Genomic DNA, 10475 nt, shown 5'->3' on the forward strand with positions numbered 1-10475 from the left:
CAGGCTGACAAGGTCTCAGATGGAAACGAGGAAGTTATTGGGAACTGGAGCAAAGGTCACCCTCGTGTGCCTTAGCAAAGAGCTTGGCTGCATTGTATTCGTGTCCTAGTGATCTGTGGAAGTTTGAACTTAAGAATGGTAACTAGGGTGTCTGGCAGAAGACATTTCTAAGCAGCTCAACATTCAAGAAGTGGCATGGCTGCTTCTAACCACCTATGATCAGATATGGGAGCAAATGAATGACTTAAAGTTAGAATTTATACCTACAAGGAAAGCAGGGTGTAACAGTTTGGAAAATTTGCAGCTTAGCCATGTGGTAGAGAAAGGAAAAAATGTTTTCAGGAGAGGAATCCAAACAGGCTGCAGAGCAACAACCTATTAGAGAGATTTGCATGGCTAAAAGGGAGCCAAGTGCTAATATCCAAGACAATGGGAAAAAGACCTTGAAGACATTTCAGAGATCTTTGCAGTAGCCCCTCCCATCACAGGCCCAGAGGCCAAGCAGAAAAGAATGGCTTAATGGGCCAGGACTAGGGCCCTGATGCCCTGTGCAGCCTGGGGACACTGGTACCTGTATCCCAACTTCTTCAGGTGGTTCAGTGGTGGTTCAACAGTCTCCAGGTACAGCGTGGACTGCTGCTCTAGAGGGTAAGCCTTGGTGACTTCCAAGTGGTGTGAACTCTGCAGGAACACAGAACACAAGAGTGAAGGGGGATTGGCGGCTTCCCTCTAGATTACAGAGGATGTGTGGGAAAACCTGGCTGCCCAGGCAGAAGCCTGCTGCAGCGGCTCCTCACAGAGATACTCTATGAGGGCAATGCTGGGAGGAAATGTAGGGTTGGAGCCCACACAGACTCCTCCAGGGCACTGCCTATTGGAGCTGTGGGTAGAGAGCTTCTGCCCTCCAGACCCCAGAATGTTTGATCTACTGGCAGCAGCCTCAGCCTGGAAAAGCCACAAGTACTTAACTCTAACCCATGAGATTGGCTGCAGGGGCCGCAAGCTGCAAAGCCACAGGGGTGGAGCTGTACAAGCCTTGGGAGCCCACACCTCACACCAGTGTGCCTCATGGAGTCAAAGGAGATTATTTTGGAACTTTAAGGTTTAATGTGTGCCCTGCTGAGTTTCGGACTTGCTTGGGGCCTATGGCCTTTTTTTTGGCCAATTTCTTCCTCTTGGAATAGGTATGTTTTCCCAGTACCTGTACCATCATTGTATCTGTTGTATCTGCGAAGTAAATAACTTGTTTTTTATCTCACAGGCTCATAGGTGGAAGGAACTCATCTCCAGAGGAGCCTTTAGATTTGGCATTTTGATTGAGTTGATCCTGGAATGAGTTTAGACTTTCAGGGACTATTGGGAAGGGATGATTGCATGTTGCAAGGTGAGTTGGACATGAGATTTGAGGGACCAGGGGTGGAATGATATAGCTTGGATGTTTGTCCCCTCCAAGTCCCACGTTGAGATGTAATCCCCAGTGCTGGAGGTGGGGCCTGGTGGGAGGTGTTTGAATCATGGGAGCAGGTTCCTCATAAATAGTTTAGTGCCATCCCCTTGGTGATGAGTGAGTTCTTGCTCTGGTAGTTCACTTGAGATCTGGTCATTTAAAAATGTATGGCACCCCCGCCAACCCCACCACTCTCTCTTGCTCCTGCTCTCACTACATGACGTGTTGGTTCCCACCCCACCTCCTGCCATGACAGAAGCTTCCTGAGGCCTCACCAGAAGCCAAGCAGATACCAGCACCGTGCTTCCTGTACAGCCTGCAGAGTTGTGAGCCAGTTAAATCTGTTTTTTTTTTTTTTAAATAAATTACCCAGCCTCAGGTATTTCTTTATAAAAACACAAAACAGCCCAATGCACGTAGTAACTTATAGATATATTTAGAAAACTGATTATCTTTTAAATACAACTACAGACTAAAATGCAGAGTTCATTAAAATACAGATGATGACTGTGGTTCTCTGGTCTTCTCTTGACTCTTGTTGTCTACTAAGATAAGAAGTCTGGGCTAGGCTGAAGAACTCAGAATCCAGGTATGGGGTTTCCCAGCACTGTGCTCCCATTTCTCAGTACTGTGCTCCATCTCTCAGTACTGTGTGCTCCTGTTTCCCAGTACTGTGCTCCCATTTCCCAGTACTGTGCTCCCATTGCCCAATACTGTGCTCCCATTTCCCAGTACTATACTCCCATTTCCCAGTACTGTGTGCTCCCATTTCCCAGTACGGTGCTCCCATTTCTCAGTACAGTGTGCTCCCATTTCCCAGTACTGTGTGCTCCATTTCCCAGTACTATGCTCCCATTTCCCAGTACTGTGCTCCCATTTCTCAGTACTGTGCTCCATTTCCCAGTACTATGCTCCCATTGCCCAGTACTGTGCTCCCATTGCCCAATACTGTGTGCTCCCATTTCCCAGTACTGTGCTCCCATTTCCCAGTACTCTGCTCCCATTTCCCAGTACTCTGCACTCCCATTTCCCAGTACTGTGTGCTCCCATTTCCCAGTACTCTGCGCTCCCATTTCCCAGTACTGTGTGCTCCCATTTCCCAGTACTGTGCTCCCATTTCCCAGTACTGTGCTCCCATTTCCCAATACTGTGTGGTCCAGTTTCCCAGTACTGTGTGCTCCCATTTCCCAATACTGTGTGCTCCCATTTTGCAGCACTGTGCTCCCATTTCCCTGTACTGTGTGCTCCCATTTCCTAGGACTGTGCTCCCATTTCTCACTACTGTGCTCCCATTTCTCAGCACTGAGCTCCCATTTCGCAGTACTGTGTGCTCCCATTTCCTAGGACTGTGCTCCCATTTCTCAGCACTGTGCTCCCATTTCTCAGTACTGTGCCCACACGTGTGATCCAATGTCCCCGGCCCATCAGCTCTTCTTGAGCAGCAAGAGGCCCTGCAGCTGGCTGGCTGGCTGGACAGCACAGTTAAGCAGGTGGCCGTATCCTGTGCAGTTGCTGGCAGCCCATCATCCTGGAGATGTAACCCCGCCTGCCAGGCTTGCTCTTCTTTGGTTGTGATGATGACGACAAGGATGGATGCTGGGCTCTGAGGGTCCTGGTTCCTTCGAAGGACATACAGGGGCCTCTGAGATGATGGGCTCTGGTTGCTGGCCTGTGGCATGTGCAGGAGCAGGAAGCTTTGCAAGGTAGACTCTCCAGGCAGGACCTTGATGCAGGGGTGGGGTTTCAGGGTGGAAGACCTGGATCACAGGGGCACCTCAGCTTCTGCAGGACAAAACAAAGTCACTCTTTGAGCAGCCACCAGGGAGGGAGCTCAGCTCTACTTGTGATGGAAACCCACCAGTGGCTTTTATCCCACCCTCTTCCCTGGAGAGGCAGGGCTGGTTTCTGGGAGGATCATCACCTTGGCTTAGCCCCACTCCCAGCTGGGTCTAGTGAGAGTCCTCCTGAGCAAGGCTCCTGCCCTCCCCATCCTTCCAGAAAGCTTAGAGATGAGCGCACCACTGACATAGGCCATTTTCTATTTGTTCTTCTTGGGAAAATACCTTTTTGAAAGACAACCCATCTTTTATCACTACATATTTTAAAAACATTTCCTTTGGCCTGGTGCGGTGGCTCACGCCTGTAATCCCAGCACTTTGGGAGGCTGAGGCAGGTGGATCACAAGGTCAGGAGATTGACACCAGGAGATCTGGCTAACACAGTGAAATCCCGTCTCTACTAAAAATACAAAAAATTAGCCAGGCGTGGTGGCGGGCACCTGTAGTCCCAGTTACTCGGGAGGCTGAGGGAGAATGGCGTGAACCCGGAAGGTGGAGCTTGCAGTGAGCCGAGATCACACCACTGCACTTCAGCCTGGGCGACAGAGCTCAATATATATATATTGAGAGAGAGAGAGAGAGATGAGAGAGAGAGAGAGAGAGAGAGAGAGAGAGAGAGAGAGAGAGAGAGAGAGAGAGAGAGAGAGAGACTGTCTAAAAAATATATATATACATATATATTATATATATATTTCTTTGTTTGCATTTATCAATTGAATTATGTTGTATCTAGAATTTTATTTAACCTTCTTGGATTCACTGCGCTTTATAAATCTGTGAGTTGGTGTCTTCTAACAATGTTGGCAAATTCTCAGCCAAATCTCCTTAAATACGACCTCTTCCCAATTTTCTCTCTTTTCTCTTTCTGGGACTCTAACTAAACATAACACAGTCTTCAAACTGTATTCTCATTAATGTTTTGGCATTTCGCATTTCTGTCACTTTGTGTCTATTTCAGTAATTTGTTCAGCTCTAGATTCTAGTTCTCTAATTCACTTTTCAATTGTGTCTAATTTGTTGTCAAATCCATCCATCAAGTTAAAAAAAAAATCAGTGTGGCCGGGCGCGGTGGCTCAAGCCTGTAATCCCAGCACTTTGGGAGGCCGAGATGGGCGGATCACGAAGTCAGGAGATCGAGACCATCCTGGCTAACATGGTGAAACCCCGTCTCTACTAAAAAATACAAAAAACTAGCCGGGCGAGGTGGCGGGCGCCTGTAGTCCCAGCTACTGGGGAGGCTGAGGCAGGAGAATGGCGTAAACCTGGGGGGCGGAGCTTGCAGTGAGCTGAGATGCGGCCACTGCGCTCCAGCCTGGGTGACAGAGCGAGACTCCGTCTCAAAAAAAAAAAAAAAAAAAAAAAAAAAAAAAAAAAAATCAGTGATATTTCTCATTTGTATTAGTTTTATTTGGTATTTTTCCACATCTGCTTGGTAATTTAAAAAATAGTTTTCTGTTCTCTCCAGATATTTTTGAGTTTGTGTTTTCTTTATGTTTTGGTCGGGTCGGCCAAATTCAATATCTGAAGTACTGTGTGTCTGTTTCTACTATGGTTTCTGTTGCTTCTCACTCACAGTGCTTTGTTTTTACGTGTGGTGAGTTACTTTTCATTAAGAGTTGCTCGTCTGCTTTGTAGTTTTATTTGTGAGAAATCTTTGAGCCTTAGGATGAAGGTTTGTTACTCCGAAGGAATGATGCTTGGCCCCTGGGAATGATCAGTGCAGAATCAGTCTACGTTAAACTCTCAGCTTGGGAGCTTCGGTCACCCATCGCACACAGTTAGGGACAACCTTTGCTCCAAATACTCGGCAGTGTTTTTTCTCTTTTTCTTTCAGCTCCAGGGCTCGAGATGACTGATCACTCCTGATTCCTTTGCGGGTGGAGAAGTGAGTTACTTCCACTTTGCCACTGCAATGAGGGTACCGCCATCTGGGGGTGCCAACTTTAAGAGATTACTGATTGGCTTGCCATTCTGGCTGTGCTCTCAGCTTGATCTTCTCTTTTTGCCTCTTGTAAAGCTGAAAATGAAGTTCACCAGTTTCCCAAACGCCCTCGGGGCAAAGGCCAGCTGCACTCCCCACTGGGTTTCTCTCTGGGTTCCTCTGTGCCTTCAACCCCGGCCTGAAAATTCCTTATGTCGCCTCGGTTCATTGATGCCTTTAAGAATACTTACACTCGCACTCATATGGACACGGACACGCACACACCCAACTTCTCGCACTCACATGGACACAGACACGCATGCGCGCACACACACAACCCTAACTTCCTCAGACACGCACGCGCACACACACACCCCCACTTCTCGCACTCACATGGACACAGACACGCATGCGCGCACACACACAACCCTAATTTCCTCAGACACGCACGCGCACACACACCCCCTAACTTCTTGCACTCACATGGACACGCAGCGCACACACCCCCTAACTTCTCGCACTCACATGGACACGCACGCACACACACCCCCTAACTTCTTGCACTCACATGGACACGCACGCGCACACACCCCCTAACTTCTCGCACTCACATGGACATAGACACGCACGTGCACACACCCCCTAACTTCTTGCACTCACATGGACACGCACGCACACACCCCTAACTTCTCGCACTCACATGGACATAGACACGCACGCGCACACACCCCTAACTTCTTGCACTCACATGGACACGCACGCGCACACCCCCTAACTTCTCGCACTCACATGGACGCGGAAACACGCGCGCACACCCCCTAACTTCTCGCACTCACATGGACGCGGAAACGCACGTGCACACACACACACAACCCTAACTTCCTCAGTTTTCAGAGCATTGTCCAATCCTGGTAAGTGACTTGCCACGTGACTAGAACCTCAGGCTTCGTATCACTACCTTCTTTCTTTCCCCTCCCTTTTCCCTTTATGCCATCAGTCTGTATTCCACGATCTTTAAAATCTACCTTAAGTCCTTTCTGGGATTATGTAAAAGTCAGACAACTCTCTTAGCCACCATCTCCTTTTCTAGAGATACGAGTGACTGACTCCTACCCACAGGCACTTTGAGAAGGGGAAGGCATACTGAAGAAGTGTTTCATGTGGGCTACAGTAATTCACAACTGTAAGACGTTATCACAGCCAACATTTGCTGTATAAAACCCTAGTGGTGAATATTTGTTTTTGAATGAGGCTAAATCATTTCAAAAGCACCCTAGGAAAACCAGATGCTTCAGAAATGATTTAGCCTCATTCAAACATAATGCAAATGATAAAGAACATGCAAACAATAAATAATGTGACCTGAAATTATCTGTAACTTCAGCAGACAAGCTGTGGTTGGCTGAGTTTGAACTTCTATAAAACACACTGAACCATCTTGTTTCAATCACTAATCAAGCTCTGCCATGGGAACGTGCTCTTTTTGGACATCTGACCCTTCCAAACCTTATGTTGAAATTTGATCTCCAGTGTTGGAGATGGGGCCTCACAGGAGGTGTTTGTGTCATGGGGGTGGACCCCTTGCAAAGAGATTAAAGCCCTCCCGCTGAAAGGAGTGAGTTCAGCTCTAGTAGTTCTTGCTCTAACCAACCCATGGGCTCTTGTTGAAAAGGGCCTGGAGCCTCCTCCACCCCTTCACCTCCCCTCTCTCCATGTGATCTCTGCACATGTCAGCTCCCTTCACCTTCTGCTGTTAGTGGAAGAAGGCTGAGACCATCACCACATACATAGCTCAGTCATCAGAATCATAAGCCAAATACACGTAGTATCAGGTGCGGTTCTGTAGACATTTTACACGAACTCAAGTTGTAGCTTCTTAAGTTTGTCCTCCATATCACTGAGACAGTTTTTTACAGCACCAATTTACTTCATGTTTCCTTGAAAGATTTTGATTTTGCAATTTCATGGTCAGTTTCTTGCAATCTTTCCATATCTCATTCAGCTCCCCTTTGATCTCAGTGGATTTGTCTTCTCATCTCAGCTTGTCTCCAATTATGATTTTGACTCCTGCCTCATTCAGCCCCTGTGCTATGCATCTCAAACACTGTTTTTCTAGAGAACAATTTTCCTAGGTTTGCTGTCTTTCTGGGCTTTCCTGGTGATGTCTATTCCCAGTTCTGCAACATTTTCACAGGATATACACAGAACCATCAGTCCTGACCTCTTGTCCTCTAGGGTGCTGGTCAGGGCTGTGCTGCTGGGAGACCTTGACCTTCCTCAGGGCTCCAGGGCACCCAGCCAGCTGTGGAAGCTGCCTGGAGCACAGGAACTCTGAGGATCCCAGGGCTCTTCATGTTTTCCCCGATCATAGGACTTTTCTTGTATGGATCATGCCTTTGAGGATTCAGTGTGTGTTTATACCCTTTTCCTGTCCAGCTAGTTTTTGGGAGGTGCCTCTCTGAAGCATTGTGAGAAGGCAGGTACTGAATGGTAGAGTTCAGGGTGCAAAGGAGCTTGCTTTGCCTTGGAAAGCACAGGTAACAGCTAGAGAAAGGGTTGAGGTCTCATTTTCAGATCCTATCATGTCTCGTGTTTCTTAGCTGAGGGGATACAGAAGTGGAGGGAGCGCATGCTCCTCTGGTTTCAAGTGCTCAGGCTTCCTATTCTGATGGCAGAGCATGGCTGGATGGTTTGCCAACTCATGTGTGAGCCTCATAGCAAATTCCTTTAGCCTTCTAGTGAGTAAACTTTCCCCCTGATTCTGGAAGTCAATGATCATTTGTTTCACAGTTAAATTTCACTGCGTTCTATGGATCGTCCTCAAGGTTTGAGCAGAAAGCTAGGATAGGTAGGGCCAGAGGCTTCTAATCAGAAACCGTCTTAAAATGGCAGGTGTTCATTATTTAAAGTTCTTAGATTAGTACAACTGGGTGAAAATAATTCTTAGACTTAAAGCAAGATGAAAATGAGCGGTCTACAACGTATACATTGTTTACTGCCTAGAAAATAAAGATGAATCGATATTTTCATACCTCGTCTGCCGTGCACTACTTCTAAAGACGGACACGTGGTTCACATTCTGGGGTTACTGTTGACATCAAGAGACAAGGAAACAACAAGCATCCTAGCCCTTGAGTTTGCACTGGTGATTTTTTAAAGAAGATATTGCACTCTCTAGAGAACCAAACTTGGGTAGATTTCAACGTGACCCGTACTGCCACATATCTCACCTGAATCTCAGTCTTCACTTTCAGCACTGTCGGTTTTCACGGGCTGTCTTCGTTCTTGTTGCAGCCTGTTTGCGATGTTCAGAAAGAGAAACAACAGAGAACGTGTGATGGAATGTTTGTTATACTGCCGAAGTGGACAACATGCGTAAACGAGAGTACAGTTTAGAGATGAGCTTGTGACGGGGGCAATCGCTTCACCTCGCTGAGTTTTGGAGCCTTCGTTTTTGTGAAGATAGTGATAAGACTGCACTACTGGAAGAATGTTGCTTTTTCTTCTGCCTGTGTGCTGATACAGCGACAAAGAGTGCTTTCCCTGATCAATAAGAGGGTCTTGTGGTAGCCAAGGAGGCTAGTTTGGATTTCTAGCATGAAAAGTGGAGAAACATGGGCCCACAAGAGGTCATCCCGTGCCTGGCACCTTCTTCTCACAACTCTTGCTTGATTGTGGTGAGTTCTGGCTGTCAGGGAGCCTGAAGTGCTTTCACACCCACATCTTGAGTAAGGTGTTTTGCTCTCTGCCCTGATGCTACACCAGCCCAGCCAGCCAAGGACTTGATGGCTTATGCGTGCTGGCCAGGTGGCAGGAGAAGTGACCGTGTTGCTGCCCAGACTTTGCAAAGGTTTGGAGTTCGGGCTTATCTTAACTTGCAATGCTGAATGTGTCAGGAATTAGAGACCAGAAATGTGCAAAATCTTGCTTTGAAAGTTTTTGAAAGACCCACAAGCAAAAAAGTCACTAGGAGACTTCTAAATCAAAACAGCCTATCTATCACATGCTAAAGTCCCCCTTCTCTGATCCAATCCTTAAAAATTATAATTGGCCGGGCGCGGTGGCTCACGCCTGTAATCCCAGCACTTTGGGAGGCCGAGACGGGCGGATTACGAGGTCAGGAGATCAAGACCATCCTGGCTAACACAGTGAAACCCCGTCTCTACTAAAGAATATAAAAAAATTAGCCGGGCATAGTGGCGATCGCTTATAGTCCCAGCTACTCGGGAGGCTGAGGCAGGAGAATGGCGTGAACCCAGGAGGCAGAGGTTGCAGCAAGCCGAGATTGTGCCCCTGCACTCCAGCCGGGGCGACAGAGCAAGACTCCATCTCAAAAATCAATCAATCAATCAATCAATCAATCAATAAAATAAAATAAAAATTATAATCAGGATATAAATGGATCCATAAATGAGAAGAAGACAGGACATCAAAGAAAAGCAAGAAGGGAAACCTTTGTTGGATCAGAAATGATAACTCCTAGAAGGAAAGAATGCAAATGGAAGCCAGTGCAGAAGGCATTCGTCAGGAGCGTGCTGCAGAACCTGGAAGAGCCCCCCAGGAATCGCCAGTCAGGAGCAGGGATGCTCAGCTGGGCAGGGCTCCTGATGGGACAATTAGCTGGGGGACTTGCAGGCTGAGCAGCCAGGCAGTGACTGCTGCTGCAAAACTTCCCAAACCATAGGCAACAATGGGAGTGTCTGCCACCAGATTATTGCAGTGGGCGCAGTAGTTTGGTAGACACAGAAAAGTGCAAGGAAAAAATATACAGAAGGAAGTGACAGGACTCAATAAGCAAAGGAGAGCTAAGGCATCACCAAGCTAATCCAAAAATTACTGAGAATAAAGAGAAAATAAAATATTAATTTGAAATGAAAATAAAAGCATGACAAAGTATGAGAGGTGAAATGGGTGGAGGATTGTGAAATGGAGGTTGGTGGGGAAGAATGTAGATAACTGTGTTGTAAAACTGTGTTCAAATCTGTATAAAAATGCAGAAGTAGTTTACCTAAGGACAAAATGGTATTGTAGGAAGCTATAGAGGCTGGTCCTTCCACTGGAACAACCACTGAGCTATAAAGAGCAATTGCAATGGATTATTTGGAAACTCTGGAACCTGGTCAGGCATCTATGGGAGAATGCTTGAAGAAAGGAGAAGCTGGGCCTGGCGCGGTGGTTCATGCCTGTAATTCCAGCACTTGGGGAGGCCGAGGTGGGCCGATCACGAGGTCAGGAGATCGAGACCATCCTGGCTAACATGGTGAAACCC

At 47.2% G+C, this 10475-nt stretch overlaps 1 protein-coding gene across 1 annotated transcript; it reads right to left on the bottom strand.

Moving 5' to 3' along the window:
- Window positions 1-1954: 1954 nt before the first annotated feature.
- LOC115896504 lies at window positions 1955-8502 on the bottom strand. Its single transcript, XM_030927621.1, has 6 exons — window positions 8437-8502; window positions 2846-3229; window positions 2397-2617; window positions 2298-2353; window positions 2183-2230; window positions 1955-2144 (listed from the first exon to the last, which is right to left on the bottom strand). The coding sequence occupies exons 2-6, from the start codon at window positions 3123-3125 to the stop codon at window positions 2090-2092; spliced, it is 660 nt and encodes a 219-aa protein (XP_030783481.1). The 5' UTR covers window positions 3126-3229; window positions 8437-8502; the 3' UTR covers window positions 1955-2089.
- Window positions 8503-10475: the final 1973 nt, after the last annotated feature.

This window comes from Rhinopithecus roxellana, chromosome 3, assembly GCF_007565055.1.
Source record: "Rhinopithecus roxellana isolate Shanxi Qingling chromosome 3, ASM756505v1, whole genome shotgun sequence".
Taxonomy (NCBI): domain Eukaryota; kingdom Metazoa; phylum Chordata; class Mammalia; order Primates; family Cercopithecidae; genus Rhinopithecus; species Rhinopithecus roxellana.